General features: G+C 39.3%; 1 protein-coding gene across 3 annotated transcripts in view; it reads left to right on the top strand.

Moving 5' to 3' along the window:
• pik3r3b (phosphoinositide-3-kinase, regulatory subunit 3b (gamma)) overlaps positions 1-14,748 on the top strand; it is a 153,962-nt gene extending 139,214 nt beyond the window's left edge. For all 3 annotated transcript variants that reach the window (XM_057337080.1, XM_057337081.1, XM_057337082.1), the window contains 9 exons: positions 6,359-6,470; positions 8,169-8,267; positions 8,362-8,542; positions 9,097-9,222; positions 9,385-9,527; positions 9,613-9,789; positions 9,878-9,952; positions 10,054-10,224; positions 10,431-14,748. In XM_057337080.1, coding sequence (XP_057193063.1) covers positions 6,359-6,470; positions 8,169-8,267; positions 8,362-8,542; positions 9,097-9,222; positions 9,385-9,527; positions 9,613-9,789; positions 9,878-9,952; positions 10,054-10,224; positions 10,431-10,632 — 1,286 coding nt within the window. In that variant the 3' untranslated portion in view covers positions 10,633-14,748. The remainder of the gene's footprint in view (positions 1-6,358; positions 6,471-8,168; positions 8,268-8,361; positions 8,543-9,096; positions 9,223-9,384; positions 9,528-9,612; positions 9,790-9,877; positions 9,953-10,053; positions 10,225-10,430) is intronic.
• The last annotated feature ends 7,773 nt before the right edge of the window (positions 14,749-22,521 follow it).

A 22,521-nucleotide genomic window follows, 5' to 3' on the forward strand; every position in this document is an offset into this window, starting at 1 on the left:
TATGACATAAGCGGTGGAAATGTGACTGTACCTCTCTTGATACATGGTCCTTTGTTCTGTGCCTTTTCAGCTTCAGTCTTGGATGTATTTGAACGATTTCATTCTTAAACATGTACAGTGAATTCGTATTTTCTTGTGTAAGGATTTCCTTTGTAATATTTGCTTTGCAACTATGACATCTATAAATACACATGACATTTCTATTTCTCTGTACACACACATACAGTACGTGTGCTTACTGTTAAAACACTTGCAATGCATTTTATGTAATAATATGCATTATTCATTGCAAGTGTTTTGACAACAAGCAAGTTTACAGTCTCTAAGTGATTCAGTGCATGTGTCCTGCTTTGTGTCCGTCCGTGTCTGTGTATGCTAGTGTCTGTGCCTTGTCTTTCTCTGGGAGGAGCGCATCCCCCTCCTACATCGCTCCCCAGAGCTTTGCGCTCTCTCTTTCAGTCTCGTATGGTTGTGTCCACCTCCTCTCCTGCTTTCTCATTGGCTGTTGCAGACTTCTCCATTGATAGGGTTTGTTAAGCCAGCAGCATCTGAATTTAGGAGCAGGGATTTTCCCTCTGGCTTTAGTCTGAAAGGCAGAGCGAGCAAGCAGGGAGGGTGGAGAGAAAGCGAGAGCGTGTGGGAGAGAGAGGGAGAGAATAAGAGGACTCGTGTCACAGACAGCTGAGTGCAGACTGTATACACATGCAGCTGAAAAAGGAACCAGAGGAGGACGGTAAGGGAGACTCAGACTCTTTTCCTCTGCTTTTCTGTTGTCACATTCTTTGGTTTTGACTTTTCTTTCTTATGGCTTTTGTAATGCTCTGAAGAGACTGTCAGGGAAGCACAATGGCAATTAGTGTTTGTCCTATTGTGTTGGAAGTGTCACCATTAATGGAAATACGCACTATGTTCGGCATGACTTAAAATAACAGGATGTGCCCTTCTAAACAAATAATTTTATTTATTTATGTTGTATTTGAAATTGATTTTAAGGTTCGTCAGGATCAGTGTCTTAGTCAATCATTTCAAGTGGATAGTGACTTTTACAATACGTACATGAGCATCGCTAAGCCTGTATTGGTTTATGAGTGTGGTTGTGAGAGTCCCTGATTGACTATTTTAACAAGCCGTGTGCTTGCGGTACTTAATTCATTCCTCCCGGACTGGGACGTGGCAGCGCACGCTTGCTAAACCTCTCAATGGCACTGTCATCTCTCTTTGCCACTTTCTCTTTGCTTGCTTATGCAACCCCTCCATACAAACTCAAACCAAGCTCGATGTATGTGTGTGGTTATCATTACAGTTGTCCCTGAAATTTAACCTGTGGATGCAGAAGTTTGTTTGTGTCTTTAAAAGGACAGAACAATGAGATTAGTTTTGAGTTGCATGCTGCCATTTATGTTTGAATTCTAAATGTATGGCTTGATAATTATTTGGCATTGGCTCTTAAGCTTTGTTCACACTGACTTAAGACAAAGCAACAAGATGCGTTTAATTTTCAGTGGGAGCTTGGTGACTTCCGGCAACACAAAGTTGAGAAAAGTTGAATAGATGAAAATGCAGAGCGTCTTTTTACAGTGGCTACCAACAGTAGACAGCGAAGCTTACTACAGCCAGTTACTGTAGTAGAATGAGTTAAATTCTTCATTGCACATCAGAAAAGTCATGCAAACTAATGTCACTGCACAGCATCTGGAATATTGTTTTGATCTTTCTGAAATCATTTAGCCAGTCTCTTTTGTCTGATTTCTATTTGTTATTTAAACAATAACTTAAATTGTTGGCAAGATGAAATCAATCTTTGCAGTTAGCAATTTTCTAACTTTATTTGGTAGATGTATGTACCAACGGAAGCAAGTAGCCATTTGCGCTCTTGGCTCAAGCACTTGGCTGCAGTGGTAAATTGCATATAATTCTTGTTCACATCGTATATGTTTATGACCTAGTATAATTTATTTAGAAAAATTTCCCTTCCAGAATGTTATCATTTTTGGTTAAAACTGTTAAACTGATTCAGAACTAACATTATAGGACATAAATATGTCTAACAGCATTGACAAAAAACCCCACCATTTAACAACCTAGTAAAGAGAGATTGGTGATGTGCAGCAACAAAGACGCTGGCAATGTGAACAGGGCTTCGGAGTTAACCTATGGATGTGGAGTTTCTTTGTTCAGAGCTGCGCAGCTATAATGAACTGCTCCGCAGTGTTGCCTTACCCCTCGCTTCTTTCTTCCTGACCTGATCTATTCTTCTTCCTGGTCACTTTCTCTTCTGCTTCCATTGTCTTGTTATGTGTGCTTGTTCTTTAGAGAATAATATCGTATACATACAGATTATTAATTGATTTTACTTAGTTTATTGCTTAATGGTTCACATTTATTTGGCAGAAATTGTGGTTTTGCTTGTACTTGAAAATCAAATGTATTAAACCGGTTTCTTTTGTCATTTAGATTACCCCTCGCTCTCTCTATTGTCTGCCATAAATCAAGATCGTAGTTTGTCTGGATTTGAAAATGGTAGTTTTAATTTATGGCAGAGCAAGGCTATGTGGGCTTTCCATTGTGTGTCCCTGCTGTGATATATCTGACACTAATGCAGAAAGGGATGAGTGCAGCAATGAGATCACCTGCCTCTTTCTTTGTTTTCCCTCGTTCCATGTTTTTCCCTTCACACACTCCAACAGTAATTCACAAAGATATCTGTGTGTGTGTGTAGTACAGAGGTGGTCGTACACTTGCAGAAAGAGCTGACGGTGGAAAACCGGTGGGCAGGAATTTGAGGTTTCAGCTGGGCTGATGCACCTGCCTTTGGCTGCTGTAGAGAGAGTGAGAGAGAGGGGGGTCATTTCCCTTTCTGGTGGCAGGCTGCTACTTTAGCTCTGAAAGGGGCTTTGTGACGGAATAAAATGCGTAAGTCTTGCGAGCCACTAAAACTGCTTTAGAAACGTGTATACCTGTAGGAAATAGGCTTGTTAGTTCTGTGCCCATGCCTTGGTTTATGGTGCATAGGGCTGTCATCAGCTGAGAAACAAAATGTGAATTATTAAAATAGCTCATTAAATTAAAATAAAAATTCAAAGGTAATTTAAATATTAAAGTCATTATTTCAGTAAATGGAATGGCTACAAGCCAGTGATCACCAGGGTTTACATTTAAATTAGGTCCACAAGGGGGTGCTGTTTAGCATAAATGTGTAATGTTCAATTCAAATTTATTTCTATAGCACTTTTCACAGTTTTGCATTGTTGCGAAGCAGGTTTACAGTAAATGCATAATAGAACAGACAGTAGAGACAGGAAAATATTAAATGTATAGAATACATGATCTTAAAGGGATTCTCCACCCAAAAATGGAAATTCTGTCATGAATTACTCACCCTCAAGTCGTTCCAAACCTGTATAAATTTAGAAAAATGTTTGCCACTGAGATTTCTGGGGTAGTCAAAAATGGTACCCAAAGGTGCCTCAGAACTGTTTGTTTTCCTAAATTCTTCAAAATTGCTTCTTTTGTGTTTAATAGGTAAAAAAAAACTTAGAATAAAATATTAAATATAAAAACAATAAATACAAATATTTTCTAAACTATGGTAGTCAATGATGCACCAGAAATGTCAGTTGCTAACATTCATCCAAATATATTTCTTTGTGTTTAACAGAACAAAGAAATGTATCCAGGTTTGGAACAACTTAAAGGTTGAGTAATTCATGACAGAATTTTCATTTTGTGTTTACTATCCCTTTAATAAATGGCAACATGTTTTATTGTTATTTGAGGATTTGAGATCTGTATGTTAACAAAGGTGTCTGTTAAACCTAAAGTGCATTACATTAAACATTTACCCTAGGATCTCAAGACATTTCTTCTTTTTAAGTAAATCATTTTTTAACAAAGTTTTAAAACTTACATTTGATTGGTCCAACACTTCAGAAGCAATAAACAGTGGGGCCACGTGGGTATCTGCAGATGTAATATTAATATGGTAATCAATATGTCCCTGTAGAGGGGTATACATTGTCATTTGTCTCTACAGAAGCTGCCCTGCTGCACAAATAGCCTCTAGCAGGTGGCCAATGTTTCCCTCAAAGTTTGTTATAACAGGAAAATGTGCAAGAAGGCTATAATTTAGACTTCCAAAATGCATTTCTTTTGCGGAAATGTACCTTTTCCTGTCAAGGCATCATGCCAATCCCTCTTAGGCCAAATGAAATGTAGTCAGTGTGTGTGTGTGTGCACCTGCAGAAGCAGAGTTTGGGCGGGCACGTGTCTGTTGCGCTAGCTCCTTTTTAACTGGTCGAGGCCACTCACCCCACCAGACTAAGGTGTTGCCTTTGGACCAGCGGAGGGGGGAGTTGTCCCTGTGCCCGGGTCTCTAACGTACTCTAGACTCTCTAAAACCACTGCTTTTAATTAATTGACTCTCTCAAAGAAAGCCATTCACACACCCCTTTGCCTGCTTGAAGCCTTAAAGTACTCCAACTCATGCTCTTTCATTTTGATTTATTTTTCAAAATCCCTTTTGTCTATGCTTATGTATGAGCTTGAATCTCCATTTTATTGTCTTTGAAGGTGTCAATCGGGTGCAAATCAGTGAGCAGTTTTATTGCCATGACCTCCCTCCACTCCTGTCTTTTTATTTGCCTACCAGTAGAAGTTTCCTCAGCTGGAAGAACCCAGAAGTTTCTAGAATCGGCTCAAGCTTTTACGATATTCGTATGCTCTCTTGTTCTGTGCCCTCCCCCTCTTTCTCTGAGAGAGCAGCAGCCCACTCCCCCTCCCCTGTCCCGGGATAGATATACACCCAGAGCGGGTGCAGCCTTGTCTCCGCTGTGGCAAGGACAGGTGGGTGGCTGTCAGTACTGAAGCTATATTTTGTTCTAGATGTGGTCATTTATGAATTTTTGGAAGCTTCATTGGCAATATCCTGCACCTCTTTGCGGGCTATTTCCTAAAACAGTTCACTAGTATTTCAAGCCATTGCCACCTCAAATAAGTGTCTCTGTGATAAAGTTTGGGGTATGTCTTGGGTTTCACTTAAAAGCTTACTACAGCTGTTATTCGAGCAAGAATAACACCCATGCATTGAGAACCGCGCTGTGTTTCGAAGGTCGACGTTGCAAGCTTTCGACTGGGTCAGGTGGAGGTTAGTTTGGCTTGGCGGTAGGTGCGAGGCATGAACACTGCATCTCTGTGATTTTCAGACGGAGTTACAGCCTTCCCTTTTTCTCCGTCTCAAATCTAGTAAGTCTTTGCCAGCAGCACCTGACTGAGCACTCGCAGGTTTACTGAAGCCACAGCACCAGCCTCGCTCACAAAAGTACACTGCAAGCGCCTTGAATCCAGAGTTGTTTAGACTAGCTTCAGTCAAGCAAATTCTTAAGTTTAAAAAGTCTAGCTCAGATATTGACCACATATGCATGTTATTATCACTCATTTTCGATTACCTGGACTCTAGATTTATTTGGAGAGAGTCAGTAACTTCATGACAGAAGAAAAGACAATAAAAAGAAAACCCAATAAAAAAGAAAACCCATGCTGTGAAGCATACTTTTATAAGAATATACTGTTATGCTAGGTGTCCAAGAAGCACATGCTGGTAACCCCTGACCCACAAGACAGCAAGAGCAATATCAGCCTCAACTTTCCTGCACTTTGTTGGGGCAGCTGTTGTTTGCTCTTGCAGACGACAAAGGAAGTGCCACATGCAAAGAAAAGAATTGCAGTCCTATTCATTACAGATTCAACAAGTAGCAGAAAAGAAGTCATCTGGCTTTTGTTTACAGTTTGCACGGACCAACCAGAATATGTTGCTGTTGCATTTTCCATGAAATCTGACCTTTTTGCATTTTCAGTGGAATTCATTAGTTGCGTTTTCCAAAACAAGCAACAGATTACGTAAAAGCATCAGAGCTCGGGGGGGCTGTAGGGAAAGGCATTCTATGGGAAAATTGAGATTAAGTTTCTTGGGGCTAAAGGTCTGAAAGGCGAAGGCTGGGCAGTAACCTGCCATACTATTACCAGTTCTTGTGTGACATCAGTCAAAGTAGCCAACCTACAGCATCACTATCCGAACACAACGTTGTCGGTTTTGTGTTGTGCTGATTTGTAAGTATTATTTGTTTGGCTAACGTAGCGTTTTGTTGAGATTTCTGCAGTATAGTCTGTGTTTTTCGGGTGAAGCGTTATTGAGTTCTTGTATTTTTGTGATTTCAGCTCAATTTTGTATTCCCTTGGCAGCACATATTTATGGGGATTGACTGTGTATTGTTGTCGCACTCTAACAAAATGCAATGATTTGTTCCCCAAGTTGAGAATAAAAAGATTCAATTGTTCATTTTTGTTCTTTTTTCTTCTGCAGCGCTTCCTCCGAAACCAGCAAAACCCATGACACCAGTAAACGGTAACGGCGTGAAAGAAGCCGCCAGCGGTTCATTACAAGAGGCAGAATGGTACTGGGGAGACATATCAAGGTAAGACTCATGTGACACTCCATTTCTTGCTTGATTTCAGTGTTTTCCATTCTAAAAAATATATAGATGAGTGTAAAACTCACTAGGTCACTGCTGCGGTCAGGTGATAGTTGACCAGTGTAGATTGCATGGAAATGAGATGAAATGTGCTTGTTCGTCAGCAGATGTTAGAAGTTTCTATTCCCCCACCTAATCACTTTGTTTTATATGGCTAGCCTGAGGTTGAGTCTCACATGCAGCTCTGCTGTGTCATGTCGCTCATTCTGACAAAGCTTCTGTGCTCTGCTCTGCCAGAGCCAACTTTTCTCTGTTCTTTTCTTTCTTCAGTGGAGCCAGTGAAACTTATTTTGATCTCCCTTTCTGTTGGCTCACTTGTCCTGAAGGCATGTATGCTTGGCAGCAGCTGTACAAAGGCAGAAAGCCAATGAAATGGGGCAGAGACAAAGTTTTAGAAGAGAGGTGTTAGTTGCATTATTTAAAGGAAGGGATAGAAGAACCCAAAATCTCTAAAATGTCAAGCAGTTCCAACAGAGCCCATAAAACTCTCAGGTTTTAGCAGATTAGTCAGCTGCTTAGTGACCAGCTTTAGACCCGTTTGATGTCGGGCAAGCAGAAATTCTGCAGATGTGCTCTCAGAGGCTTTTAGCCTTATCTGGGATCTGTTTTCTGCGGCTGACTAGTTTAAGAATGAAAGCGTAAGTAGTCCCTAAAGTAAAGTAAAACTACGGAACAAGTTGATGCTGTCCATTTGCAATTGAAATTCACACGTTTGGTTTCGCAGTGGAAGTCTCGGATTGTAAAACTGGAGTGTTATACTTTTATTTTAGACTGAATTCAGTGAAATGGTGTGAATGTGTCAATGATTAATATCGGTTTCAAAAATATTTTATATTAGTAGCCATCTTTATCATCTGCAGCATGTAAAATTGCCTTTCATTAGTATAATACGCTTTGCAAGTCTCATCCTTCTTTGCTATTCAATATCTTATGGAAATCAAAATGGGTTTTGGAAACTCATCACATGCTAAAATAGGCCAACACCCCACCACAACAGTGTACTTGCTGATGCACTGCAAGTGTAAAAATGTGCACCGTTCCCACAGCTCCCAATGTAGGAACGTTTGTAAATCTTCAAGGTGGGAGCATTGCTTTGTCATGGGCTTTTTACCTCAGCACCCCAAAGCGGGCTAACTATATTCTCCTCCTGAGAGCCAAGGTCAGCTGAGCTCCAGCATGACTAGGCTTCTGGCCGTCAGGCACAGACAGTGTGGGGAACAGGAGGAGCTGGAAGATGGCTTGAAATTCCTTCAAGACAGACTAAAATAGAGAGGGGGCATAAAGGAGGGATGTCTTTGAAGTTGGACGGCTCTTCCTCGGGTAGTCTGAAGACACTTTTAAAGCAGCAGACCAGACAAGAGTGTACATGTGGGTTTGTAAGAAAGTGTTTACGGTTTACCTATTCCAAGATGCCTCAGTCTCTCCCAGACGACTGTAGCAGACACCATGGTCACATGGTGGTCTTTGCCCTCTGCCAGTCCAAATACAACCATCTGAAAGTGAAAATGGTGGTGTGAATGATGCTTTGTCTGTCAGCCCTTTCCACTTTGTAACTAGCCACACACAGCCTGTTTTAGCTGTCATTGCTAAACTTTTCCTGTTGTGGCTCTATTTACTTATCGCTACCTTTTCATTGTTCAGGGAAGAGGTAAACGACAAACTGAGGGACATGCCTGACGGTACTTTTCTGATACGGGACGCCTCCACCAAGATGCAGGGGGATTACACGCTAACACTAAGGTAACTTCAAAACCTCATTTGAATTGTTCTGGTGGGTTGCATTATACATTAAATAGTTTTTATTAATCAAACGACTCTATTTTTTTTCCTTTAGGAAAGGTGGAAACAATAAGCTAATAAAGATCTACCACCGGGATGGGAAGTATGGATTCTCAGAACCCCTCACATTCGGCTCGGTGGTGGAGCTCATCAGTCACTATAGGCACGAGTCCCTGGCCCAGTACAACACCAAACTGGATGTTAAGCTAATGTACCCCGTCTCCCGCTATCAGCAGGTAAATAATTGGCTTGGCTTTAGATTGAGGGTGGGGACCATGTGCAAACAACAGTCTACCGTTAAATCCATTGCTTTTCCAAGCATCTCCACATTACTTCTCCCGCCCTAAAGAGTGCGTTTGCTGAATGAAACGTGCCGCTTGTTGCGAGTAAAACTGCCAAGGCAGCAGGATGCTTTTGGCATGAAATATTACTTTGTTTATTGCCACAGCAGTGCAGGTCTTAAATAATTGCACACATCCACAATGTCAAAAGGCCATCTGGGCATTTATTCATTTCACCCACCCCTCCCTCACTCTGTGCCCTCCCGGTATCTTTCTCAGATGCACAGGTTCTCATTATTTAGGAGTTTCCACCAGAATAAACCCTTGAGAGGCACTTACGCATTCCAAGATTCTTAATAATTCCTAGAAGAAAATTCGTGAAAAATTGCTTTTACTCTGTAAGCATGCAACATCTTGCTGCTGTGAGCGTTCCCCCCCCCCCCCACGCTGCGCATCACTCCTCTCAGCAGATCATATCAATAACAATGCATTTATTCTCTCTCTCTCAGGATCAGCTGGTGAAGGAGGACAACATTGATGCAGTGGGGAGGAAACTCCAGGAATATCACAATCAATATCAGGAGAAGAGTAAAGAATATGACAGACTCTATGAGGAGCACACAAAAACCTCACAGGTAAAGACTCTTAAAGCATCTGATCAATAAGCAACCAACCTGTTAGCTGTGGCATTACACACCACATACAGCTCAACTCAGCATGGACACTATTTTGAACCAGTCAGCTGCAGAGGTCCAGCCGTTTGAGGTTGATCTGTTGACTTCATCTTTTCTTTGCAGGAGATTCAGATGAAACGTACCGCAATAGAGGCCTTCAACGAGACCATCAAAATATTTGAAGAGCAGTGTCACACGCAAGAACGATATAGTAAAGAATACATCGAGCGATTCCGCAGAGAAGGCAACGACAAAGAGATTGAAAGGTACGCACAACTACACCCAATCCGCTTTACAAAGAACTCCAGTTGAAGGTCCGTCTTCATTTCCTGGTTTGTTTTTGTTTCTCAGGATCATGATGAACTATGAGAAGCTCAAGTCCCGTTTGGGTGAGATTCACGAAAGCAAAACCCGGCTTGAACAGGACCTAAAAACGCAGGCACTGGACAACAGGGAGACAGACAAAAAGATGAACAGCTTAAAGCCGGACCTCATTCAGCTAAGAAAGATCAGAGATCAGTACCTTGTGTAAGAGGAACCTTTGTTTACAGTTCGTGTTGAAATTTTTAAAAAATCCACTGTATATGAAATATCATCTGCTTTTATTTCAATCCAGTTGGCTCAACCATAAAGGTGTTCGACAGAAACGAATCAACGATTGGCTGGGGATCAAAAACGAGAACACGGATGAGTACGTTTATCTAAGTAACAGTTTCTCTACGTTTCAGTCATTAAGATGAGTTTGATTGATGATTGGCACAATTATAGCATCCGTCACATTTCCCTTCACAGAGCCTACTTTGTCAGTGAGGAAGATGAGAATCTGCCACACTATGACGAGAAGAGCTGGTTCGTTGGGGACCTGAACCGCACGCAGGCGGAGGACTTGCTTCTTGGCAAACCTGATGGAGCGTTCCTCATCCGAGAGAGCAGCAAGAAGGGTTGTTACGCCTGCTCTGTTGTGTAAGTATCCACAGAAAAAACATGCATTACCCCCACATTGTTTCCCAATTACACATGATATACCCTAACCCCACCCGGCATCACTATATTGAAGATGTGACTGCACTGCAAGGCTAAATCAGTCACCTTTATCTTTACTGTGTCTCTGAAGTCAGAATTTGGTTTGAAAACAGCTTGATAATAAGATCTCTCATTCCACTCTTTAGCGTGGATGGTGAGGTGAAGCACTGCGTCATCTACAGCACGCCTCGTGGCTACGGTTTCGCCGAGCCCTACAACCTGTACAGCACTCTGAAAGACCTGGTCCTGCACTACCACCAGACGTCGCTGGTCCAGCACAACGACTCGCTCAACGTGCGGTTGGCGTATCCCGTGTATGCACAGATGCCCTCAGGACCCCGCAGATGAAGACTCGCCCCCCCCCCACATAAAACTGTCTAAACTCTGGCGTGGGGGATCGGTTACTGAACAAAAAAAACCCCACCAACAAAAAACACTTGCTGCAACACACACGTCAGCCACCTTGGAGTTATATATTTTTACAAGAACATTTTTGGAGGGCATTCTTTCTAAAGACTGCTTGATTTGCACAAGGAAGTTTCAAATGTTTGTGAATGTGAAAAAAACAGCAGAAGGAAGCAGAGGAGGCGAGTTTCAGGTGACCTGCGCTGCTACCTAAACTCCAGCTGGGACTTTTTACTTGCTTCAGTTTAGTTTTTAGCTTAAGCTTTTTTTATTCCTGCCTGTTGTTTCACTCAACTTGTTTGTGTTCCTTTGTATTATCTTTGCATCATTTGTAAACTAAATGTATGGCAGGAGAAATATTTAGTTTGTTTTAAAGTTCTCTATGTTCTCTAAACTATGTAGCAAATAGACGACTGACACTTTCCAGAGTGTTCTCACGGTGACTGCTGCTGAATAATGGATTGGGGGATGTTTTGGGAGGGCACAAGTGAACAGGTGTTGTCTTAAAAAAGCTTGTTTTTACACTTAACTTTCAAGATTTTTGTTTTCTGTCCTTTCTAAGCAAGATTAAGGCTGTTACAGTTCAGTACAGAGACCAAAGTTGGCAGGGGGAGGACATTTACCTTTTTTTTTACATTTGGCTTTTTTTTACATTTGGCTTATATTTATCAAAGTGAACGATAATTCCTAAAACACTTTTTTTTTGCAAACTATTAAGATAGTTTGAAACTGTGTCCTATGAACGTAACCTCAAATTTTTTAGTAAATGTTTTTTTATAACCAAATTCGCATGCACAGACACAGTTGACATGAAGCACTTAAATATACAAAAGACAAGTGACCGCTGCACGTTTCTACACCAAATTTAAAAGAACAAAATTGAATGCGTGGTTTTAACTGATATGAAAACTTATGCTTAATGTCTGATGAGAAAAATCGGATTTGTGTCATTGTTAGGCAGGCATGCAGAAAATGTCTCGTTCTTTAGTGAGCGAAGCAGCGCTTTTCAGAGCAGATGTGCTGTAGTACATACAGTAACTTGAAGAAAGTGCAATCCAGCTTTTGATGGTAGTTTTAAGTGGCCTGTCAGAGAGATGCACAAACGGCTCTAGGTGACATCAAAAAGCGATAATCACTGTTAAAGAATTGTGGGTTTCTTTTAGATATTCATACATAAAAATTCCCCTTATATAGTGTTTCTCTTTTTAGCAGGTTGACTTGTTTTGTGTCAGATGACGAAATACAGTTTTTATTGTTTGGCTGCCTCCTGGTTGTAAAGTCGCACAATAAATCCTTTATGATGATGATCACAGCTATATGCACAATATTCAGTGTCAGTACACACGTCACTTCCTATTTCTTGTTGGGCACTATGTTGTCCAGTTAAGTATTTCAGTTAACATTTCGGGGTTTTTTTCAACACTTTTGAAAGACCTCCTACAGAATAGCTATGGCAGACTTTTATAGAGAGCAGACGTTTATCAGAGCACGCCGTTTCATTTCTATTGTCTGTGTATGCAAACTTTCATAAATACATCTTTACAGCCTTTGTATTAAGATCATCGGCTTTGCCAGCTTCTTTTCTGTGGAAGGTAAATTTGTTTCGTATCATACGACCAGCTTTTTTGCTTTAGTTTTTTCTGATCCTCTAAATAGATTATTTTTTAAGCTGGACCCCTGAGGGGTCCCCTGTCTATTACTTGAACTCTTGCATCGCTCACCATTGAATGTCTTTATAGTACATATATCCGTTTATTAAAATGCAGGAAAATCCCTTTTATGGCACAAGTGGGAGAGTATAAAAATTGCGTTTCATGCATTTACTCTTGAAGTCACGAAGCTTGTGTTTTACTGAAAGGAAATGGGGTTTATTTTATGTTCACAGAGCTCAAATATGACTGTTTATTGGAGTGTATTGACCAATATAGCACACATCATATTTTAAGAGTTTATTATTAGACAAATGTTATGCTACACAATTCATGCAATGATCATGCATAACTTTTATTGAAGAATTGTCAAAAAAATGTTTTAACCTCTTTTGTTTGTTTATGAGCATTTTCCCAGGCATTGAGACCAAAGATTTGAGTTTGGTTATTCTTGGGTTGTACTAGTTTTAAAGAGATGCATTTATCTTTTCCCCTTGTATTTCAAATGCCTTTCTTTCATGCAAACGTCATTTTGTGTCTTAGTTTTTGGGTTGCTAACCCCACGCTTGTCTTGACAAAATAACAATGTCCTTGACTATTTCTGTCTGTATATTTAAGGGTTCATCGTAGTCCACTGTGGATTGGCTTGCGTCTTTTTGCCATTCAAAAACCGATTACAATTTGTTTACCGAAATGAAATGTAGTTTTGTTAAGCCTCAAAGACTGGCCTAAAAGCAGGTGTATTTGTTTTGTTGATCGTTCATTTTTGCACTCACTCATTATTTGGAAGAGGTAAATAGAATCTTGTGTGCCATCATATTTTTGCTTACGCTGAACCATCATTTGTCTGTTAGGTCACTAAAACACCTCCAAATCAGCAAAATCAAGTGTTTCTATGTGTTTTCTTTACAGATTTGTTTTGCATTCACAGACTATTGATCTGTAGTTGGAGTCGTCGTTGCTGATTTTATTTTTTACTTGGGAAACCGATATAAAGAAAACAGCAACTCTGTACCCCACAGTAATTTGTGGTTTAAGAAAAAGCGGCATTGCCGTTCTCTGCAGGGTAGAAAGCAGTGGGGTTTGTTGGCTTTCTTTGTTCTTACACTCCAGAAAGCCTGCAATATTCTGTTTTTCCTTCTGTAAGTTTTCAGGGACATGAAAAAGCATTGCATTGGGGATTCGTATGAGAGACATTTACTGGAGGAAAAAAGCTTCTTTTGTATTAAAGTGGGAATGGGGGAAAGTAACACATAATAACAAGCCAACAGAATCAGCAGTGCGTTGCTTAAAAGCTCAGAGGTTTTGGGCAAGAACCAAAACAACATTTTCCTATACAGCTTGAGTTTTCAGTCAATCTCAGTCAAATAAGCAGGTGTAATGACTAGAAGACCTGGCTAAGGTTATTTCTGGACTGTTAGCTATTGGCCCCTTGTGCAATTCTGCAAAGTTTTATTTGCAGTCGGGTTTGAATATGTTGTGATTCTCTTTGGGAGTCTTACCACAGCTGTCCCACCGTGATATCCAGCACATTTCTTATAAAAACGTTTTTAAATGAAAAAAAAAAAACTGTCACTCTCCTTCCCACTTTGACATACGTAAAACCCAGCATGCTTCTTTGGTACTCTTGACTGTTGTTTTGTGTAAAAAAAATCTTAAACATAAAAAAAGATGTGGAACAAAACTGTTAATTGTCTGTTTATGGTGTAGTCAAATATAAATTTTAATATAGCTTATAAAAAGACTGCTTTTTCAACTGAATGCGTTGGAGTCCTTTGTTGCAGCCAATAAAGCGAAATGATACTGTTCGCAAAAACTGAGACAGAGGAACACCAGAAGCAATAGAAAACGGATTACAGTACCTTTTGCACAACCTGAACAACACACAAATGCATTCTCTTTGAAGACCGTCAAACTAATGTGCCCTTTACACACACACATCGCATTATTGACATGACAGAGTTTATTCTGCATAAATATATGTAGAGTCCCTTACACCAGCAGTGTTTCTCATCTCTGGACTTGAAAGACTCGGCTTGAGCGATAAGCCACAGGCCCTCGATGGCCAGAATATACACTTAAAACATGTTGCTCTGGTCTAAAAATCCTTGTGTAACTAGTGTTTCATGTCTTCAAGTTATAGCACAAACATACTCACACATTCTGCTATTTCTGTTCGTTGCATCGGGAGAACAAGCGATGTCAGGAATCCTCTCTCTCAGTATTTGAATTAGTGCTTAATGGTATTCTTCGGTTTCAATGTCCACCACAATACAGCATTTTCTCGTATCTGTTACAAAAGTTTGTATTGGTTGTAGACTCTTTGTTATGAGGTGAACTCGTGTATATACTAAATGGAAGTCCACAATATTCAGTTCTCTCGCAGAATAAAGAAAGTATTTTGTTCAAAGTTGTTGTCTCTGCATATTTTTCAGGTTATCTTTATACATGTTAATGGTTGCCTAATGCAGGGCTTCCCAAAGTGGGGGTCGCAAGGTTCACTTAAAAATAAAACCAGGCAAATAAAAAGCCATCAGCCTTAGGAATTTCCTCCCCCTCGATCATGACCCCTGAGGTGATTACGTCACATTAACGACATTAGCAACTGTATTAGGTTAGGCGCAGCAAGTCCATTTTACAGCACTACGTTAAACAGTCCCATGTGCACGATTATTTTTCAGGCTTTAAGTTTAGGATATTATTTGTCGAAATGAAATGATTAATATCAACCAAAGACAACGCTGGGAGGCCAGCGGAGGAGGGCGGAGAAATGAGGCTCATCCATCAGCACTCGAATCAGTTTGATGAAATTCGACCATCTGTAGTAATAGTTCATAGTTTATGTATAACAACATGTAAAGTAATGAGTAAATAACTATAAAATAATATTATGTTAGACTGTGCTCTTTTGTGTTGTCATTATGCGCGTTTGGGTAGAATAGGTGCATGTGCGCATTTGCGAGCAACGTTTGTACACTTTATCCACCTCCGAGGATAGTGGGGGTCTCGAGTCACTGGCACTGTTATTTTGGGGATCGCGGGCTGAAAAGTTTAGGAACGCCTGGCCTAATGTGACAAGCCAGTTTTGCTTTTTTCCATATATTAACAATAAGTCTCATTGAGGTGTCACGTAACTGACACTTAATTTGATTTAAAAAGGCTATTGGTAATATAGAAGTTATATATGGTTATGACAAATAACAAATGTGAATATGTTACGTTTTAAAGGGTTTTTGAAAAATGTTTAAAGAATTTGTGCGATTAATTAAAAATTGTATTCATTTATGCCAAGTTTATCATCTATAATATTTATTAGAAAATCTGAAATAAAGTTGTTTCTGTACGGGAATCTGCCTGTGTGTAACCAAAAATAAGAACATTTTCATCCCTCACCCTCTTGACACCCTCTTGACATACTGTAATTTAATTACTTTTCCCTTGAAAAAGTTAAGTAAGGGATTACTCTTATTTTTTCTGTAATTTACTTTTACTTTAAGTTACTTTTGATGTAATTAAACTAAATACTTTGTGTAATATGTGTGTGTGCAGAAGAGGAATTTACATCAAAATTCAAAGTCTAACTTTAAAATCCATGCTTTAATGTATAATTCTCACATTTGTAATTAATAATAATACTTTATGTAGTTTTATATTATTTATTTGAATGAATTAAAAGAGCCGTTTCATGTCTATCCTTGAATCACTTTACTCATCAAGGTTGATGTAGGATATAGAAAGTAATTAGTAATAAGTAATTAAATACTTTTTGAAGAGAGTAACTTGTACAGTAATCTAATTACATTATCGAATGTGTAATTAGTAACTAGTAATTAATTACTTTTTCAGAGTAACTTACCCAACACTGCATGTGGTATACTTAGCACAAAGTGTATCACAATGCTGACTGATAAAGACTTGGCTCAGAGGTTTTAGCCAAAGCTCAGCCCTTGATCCAGAGTCACGAACAGTCTGGACAAGCATCAAGGCCAAATGATCTTGTCCAGGACCCTTATGCGTCATTACCAAAACAAATTCATTATTTGAGAAATATATGAGACTGAAAAATAAAATGCTTATAAATGCAATGAATGAAGGCACATTTTATAATAACGCTCATCATCTTCACTAACTATTCCTTTAAATTGTAAAGCATCACGTAGCTGATATGTAAAGGTATGTAAATGCTCTACAAAATACAAAGTTGTAATTTTCTTATACGTCAGGCATAGCTGCTGTGAGTGTGTTATCCCGTCCTGGCAGGCTCATTAAACATGACGCGAATCATTGGAAATGGAGATGGGAGGTGCTGACAGCTCATATTCGTTAATCTATAAAGGCCAAGGGGCAGCTGATCTTTACGTCCTTTATCAACTGCACTCGTCCGGTGGGAGCAATGGGTCATTGGAAGGGATGGAGTTTTAGCCCCCTGTGTCACCTTGCTAGAACTTCAGAAAACACAATAATAGCTAAATCAATAGTCTCCAAGTTGTGCTGTTCCATAGCATCGCGAGTTGATAGCTGCGGTTATTAAAAGGTGAGGTTTCACTCGGGCCGCACCCCAGATATAAATCTGCGATTTTTTCGCTGAACACGTGGTTTGTTTTTCCCAGAGCTATTTCAGTTGCGCAAATTTGATAGCTTTAAAGAAATGATCGCCTTTGGAAACGATAACATTCAAAAAATGCCACTAAGGTTTTTCACCTACTCTAGTCTTCACAGACCAATAGATGACTTATACGCACAAGGTTGTTTTAGTGGAAACATTCATGTTTTAAAGGGTGGAGACATCCTCTAAAATACTGGCAGTGATAAATCTGGTGTGGAGATAACCAGTTTAGTCACCTTGAAATATCCATAGTTTTTATGGAGTGATTCTCACCCACCATTATCATCCATCAAGTCATCCAAACAGCTTCCTGCTGATTGCAGTCAAATAACTCAATTATCTAATTACTCATTACATCATCCTTTTACTTAATGGATGCCATTTTTTCCTCTCCGTTTTTGAACCCAGCAAGAGCATTCACGGGCAACGGTCGCTCCTAATGAAAATAACGTTTTCCCATGCCTTCCTCCTTCCATTATTTCATATTCGTCCAAAGTTTCCTTCATTTCAAATGAAATGTTGACTTTGTTTTGGTGCCCAGCCGAGGCAGATGTGGATGAGGTGTGTGAAGCTGCTATGACTGCTTGAAAGCTTCTTTTTCCTGACAGATTCTGTGGTTTGGAATTCACTTCAAATTTGATCACATTTCTCTTTGGAACAAGATCTGTACATCTCAAAATCCCTTTTGCTGACTCGTTCTGATGAAAAAAGTGCCTTGAAAATACATGGAAAGATACACAAATAAAATGATACTTATGTCATGTGTCTGTCCCTTGAAGTATATAGTGATACTGGATGAGTGAATCTCACAAAACCTGTCACAAAAAAGAGATAATTCTTTCTTTACAGATTGTGTGTGTGTGTGTGTGTGTGTGTGTGTGTGTGTGCGTGCGTGCGTGCGTGCGCGCGTGCGTGTGTGTGTGTGTGTGTGTGTGTGTGCGTGAAAATAACTATATATTCTATATGAAAATACTAAGATATGTTACTACAAATACATTTTTTTATTTATAAAAGTATAAATATGTCATTTTTATGAAAATAAAACCTACATAAATCATACAGATATCCCAGAAATATGAATTTGTATTCTATGAATTATTGGATACAATGAAATATTTTGTATACTACTGGACCCTGAGAATTGGGGTGGGGGGTAAAATATGTTTGCTCAACAGGCATCATAAGATTCACTGGACAGTCTTGGATTTACTGTATCCAGGATTCCTGACAGATGATCTGTAAAATGTTGTTTTCCCAGCAGTGCGCTCCATTGAGGAGGAGCTGCTGAGTCTACAGAGACAGACAGGTGACGTGTCTGACTGGCCTAGCAGCCAAGGTCTCTATTCCTCCCAGCTAAAAGACAGACACTGTCTACCGGCAGTAAACATCAGAGCAAACCTGTTCTCTCATATCTTCGCACCATCATGGCAAGGATCTTTCCGGCCCCAGACAGACAACCTTCAGACAAAGGTCTGTGCTAAACCTTGTTTGACGGGACGTAGACCCCTGTGTACCATCAGATATCACAACACAAGGCCTGAGCTTTGATTCGTGTGTTCAGTCATGTGTGTTTATGACCGATTGCAATGTTGCAACGTTCACATCAGAAACCTTACAATGATCACTAAATTGCTACTAAAAAGGGGCCGCCCACATGTGATGCTTTTGTGCGTCTCTGTACGGTTAACGTTCCCTTGTGACGCCAATTTAGGCGTCATGTTTCTAATACGTCACGGGTACTTAAAAATAATTCCATTTTGTTCCACTGTTGCTCACCATGAGCTTTTTTAAGCAAAAACGTATCCTGTGGTTACAGCTGGAGAGCTGGTGCTTGTGAGTCATCATCATGCATTGCGTCACAATTTTCTGTTGGACACATTTCATTCTGATGGGGAGGTTTTCTGTTGATTAGTTCTAACCCTATTTATAGTGTTAAGTGCTGTGATGTTTCCACACTCGCATTTACATCAACACTTTTATCTGTGGAGTTGAACTCAGTCAAGCCAAAAATTCTAAAAAGAGACCGGTTAAGCAAGAGAGTATTGTGTGTGTGTAACAGAGAGTGGGCGATAAAGAGAAGATGGAAAGGTGGATGTTGGTGTTGGCGGAAGGGATGCAGATGTTGGAAGTAGTGGAGAAAGAAGGTGTAGGGGAGAATAGGGTTTGGTTTTGCTTATACTGTTTCTCCCGTAAAGAGGGGACATCAATCTGACAGCAGTCATTTACATGTTGCTGTTAATAGTAAGCTATGAATGATAAGACATTGTTTGTTTTATTTTGGGGGGAAAATAAGATAACTTCATCAAATCCAAAGAAGCCGGTTCAATGTTTCATTAAAATGCAATAGGTTTAATCAAAAGTGTAATATACAAATATGGGACCTGTTTCCAAAGTTTTTCTCATTCTTTTTCTGTTCTAATTCTAATTATGAGATTAGGGCCATCAAAAAAGGAAAAATGTATGTAATAAACTGTAGATGATGGATTATCTGATAGATTTTGATACGCAATAATCACGTACTGTATACCCAAGCGAAACGACTTCTGAAATGAGAAAAAAATGTAGGGCGGGATTTGATTTCATCCACCGACAACTGATTGGATCGTTAAAAGGTGAAAGATTTGAAAGCCAGTTTGCAATCTGTCAGCCGCCATCGCACCATTAATCGTGACCAGAAGAGTGGTCATTTCGAGAGGGGGAGGAGGTTAACGGTTTTGATTAAAGATTATTTACAAGCGCAAATGAATAAAAAAAATGATGATGTGCACGGATAAATAATTTTTAATAAATACTTCACCAATGTGTAAAACAATTAGAATGATCATTTTTGATTTCATAAAGGTTACATTTTCACATTTTTTTATATTATGAATGGTTTTATATAGAAAACAGTAAATCATAAAAAAATGATTTTTGACAGATGTTTTTACGTGATGACTGTTCGAATGTAAAAAGGCACCGGAGCATTCGTGCCCTCACCTCCAGACTGTGCAACAGCTTCTTTCCACAACCCATTCGACTCCTAAATAAAAAGACTCAGGACTAACACATATACAGTGTACACATTTGCACCAATAACTGCCCTACTTGCTAGTTCCTCATTGAAAGTTTACATGTACAGTAGTATGATTACATGGACAATGTTTCACTACTTGTTTGCACTCCGATGTAGAACGCTGTGTACTGTGGTTTATTTGTGTCACGTTTGTCTTTTGCACTAAATGTTGTACTTGCACAGATTTGCACATGTGCACTTTATGTAGTCTGTGTGGGGGAAACGTTGTTTCGTTTCACTGTGTACTGCACTGTACATTGTTGAAATGACAATAAAAGCCACTTGAACTATAACAGCACTATAGAGTAAGAGTCATAATCTAGGTATTACGGTTCTACAAGATGTAACATGGTACTATTACTACACAAAATAAGGCTCACCACTATTTAATAAAAATGTCCATTTTAAAAATCACATGACATCATAGATTGTTTGGTTGCCCAATTGACTTTCGACAGTAACTGTACTTCGTCCAAAGCAGAATTATTCCGAATGTAGGAATGGAATTTTCATAATGACTCAAAAATATCATAAAAAAATCATTAAAAATATTTCATTAAAAAAATCACTAAAAAGAAAGAAAAAATCATAACCGAAACAGACAACATATTTACACAATTGATAAAATGGTGAGCACTGTGAGAGCAAACAATTCAACGTACACAATATTTATAGTAAACTTTTAATTTGATTGGAGTTTTTGAAGAATCTCACTTTGAAAAAAGGTCGTCATTGCTTTAAAATAAACACCTTCACTTAAACAACACCATTTAGGAACTGGTTTTCTTCTCAAAATCCAAATTCTTCCCTAAAAGGCAATTTTGTGGGAGCAGTACAACTTTCTTCTTAAGGCTATACCTGTCATACTGACATTTTAGTGGAAAGTGAAGCACTATCCTCAGTGACAATGTTGACATAAGGGTGGTGCTGGGTGTGTGAAAGAGGATTAAATTACAGGATATGTGGTGAGGCCACTAAAAAAATCTGCAAAGTCATGTTTATAAATATAGCAGTGACCTACAGGTCCCTTTCAATGGCCTTCTTTTAACCCTGTGCCTATTAAAGCTCTATGATGTTGCTTTGCGGTGTAGTGGGCAGCCTCTGAATGAGAGCTAGTGTTCTTCTGGCCAGGAGGAAGGACTGTTACACTTTAACGGCTGTGTTAGTCCACCCCGCGCTCAGGTTAAAGAAACTCAGCCGTATTTGTTCAAGTCACAGCCTTGGTTTTTTGATGCCATGTGTTCAAAAAAAGCTCCAGTTTCCCCAGCGGTGACTGGAACTGACAGGAAAGCCACAACATTATAAGAACTCTGCAGCAGATGTCCAGCTCCTATTTCAATGGTTTGATGAATGTTTATTTAATGTTAAGACCTGGCTGTCTGTGTGTTCACAAGCTGTACCGCACCAGTATGACAGGACATGTGAAAAGTGGGACTGGCGATTAGTTCTGGTATTTACTGTACACACTTCTAAGCGCTATAGACTGAGAATGTTTTGCTTTATTTTCTGATATTGAAAACAATAGCAGTGGGTAAGATTTGATTTACTACAATTTGTTCTTTTTGTATCCTGCTGCTACTACTGTATTATACGAGTCAGTTATTGTCCTTTACTGTACGTAGTTGACAACGTGTTGTTGGTATTGACAATAAACTATATTTAAATTATTAAAATATGTACATTATTTTGTATTACGTAATATTTGTATCAGGAAAAGGTTTATATTTTATGTGCTGTATCACAACTTTTGTGCGTGTCCATAACTACATTTCTTGAATCTTTTCACATTTTTAGTGCTCATTTAAGGGCACAAAAGAATGGACCTTAGGGTTGATATGTCTTAAACGGATAGTTCAATTCTGTCATCATTAACGCACCCTCAAGTTGTTCCAAATCTGTATCAATTACTTTGTTCTGCTAAACACAAAGGAAGATATTTGGAAGAATGTTAGCAATTTTCAGTTCTGGGACATCATTGACTACCACAGAAGAAAAAAATGAAATCGTATTCAAAGGTATAGAATAACTTGAGGGTGAGCAAATGGTGACAGAATTTGTATTTCTGGGTGAACTATCCCTTTAAAGGTTATTTACTGCATGCAGACTTTCTAATAATATGAAGGAAAAAAAATGTTTTGTATAATGATGTCACACTGCATGACGCACTGCACAACGCTGTTCAACATCATGTGAACTAAGCCTTGGCAATCTGAAAACTATAATGTCATCATATTGGCGATGAATCCAAAAGACTTGAGTAGCTCAATGTCTCCAAACATTTTTTTCTCAAAAAGAGTAAAAAATAACATAAATCAACACTGAGCTCAGTCAGACCATATCATTATAATGTGATGAGTATTATGAGATTTGGCAGTGTTACTAAATGTCCTAAGATGAGGTCACGCTTCCTCACTACGATGGAAAAAAACGACTACTTCAGAGCCAACGCTGCAGCGAGCCCTACAACTGTAACGACTCGCATACGCAAACTTTCCTTTGTGATACAGTAATGGAAGACACAG

The sequence above is a fragment of the Triplophysa rosa genome, linkage group LG7 (genome assembly GCF_024868665.1).
Source record: "Triplophysa rosa linkage group LG7, Trosa_1v2, whole genome shotgun sequence".
NCBI classification, from domain to species: Eukaryota; Metazoa; Chordata; class Actinopteri; order Cypriniformes; family Nemacheilidae; genus Triplophysa; species Triplophysa rosa.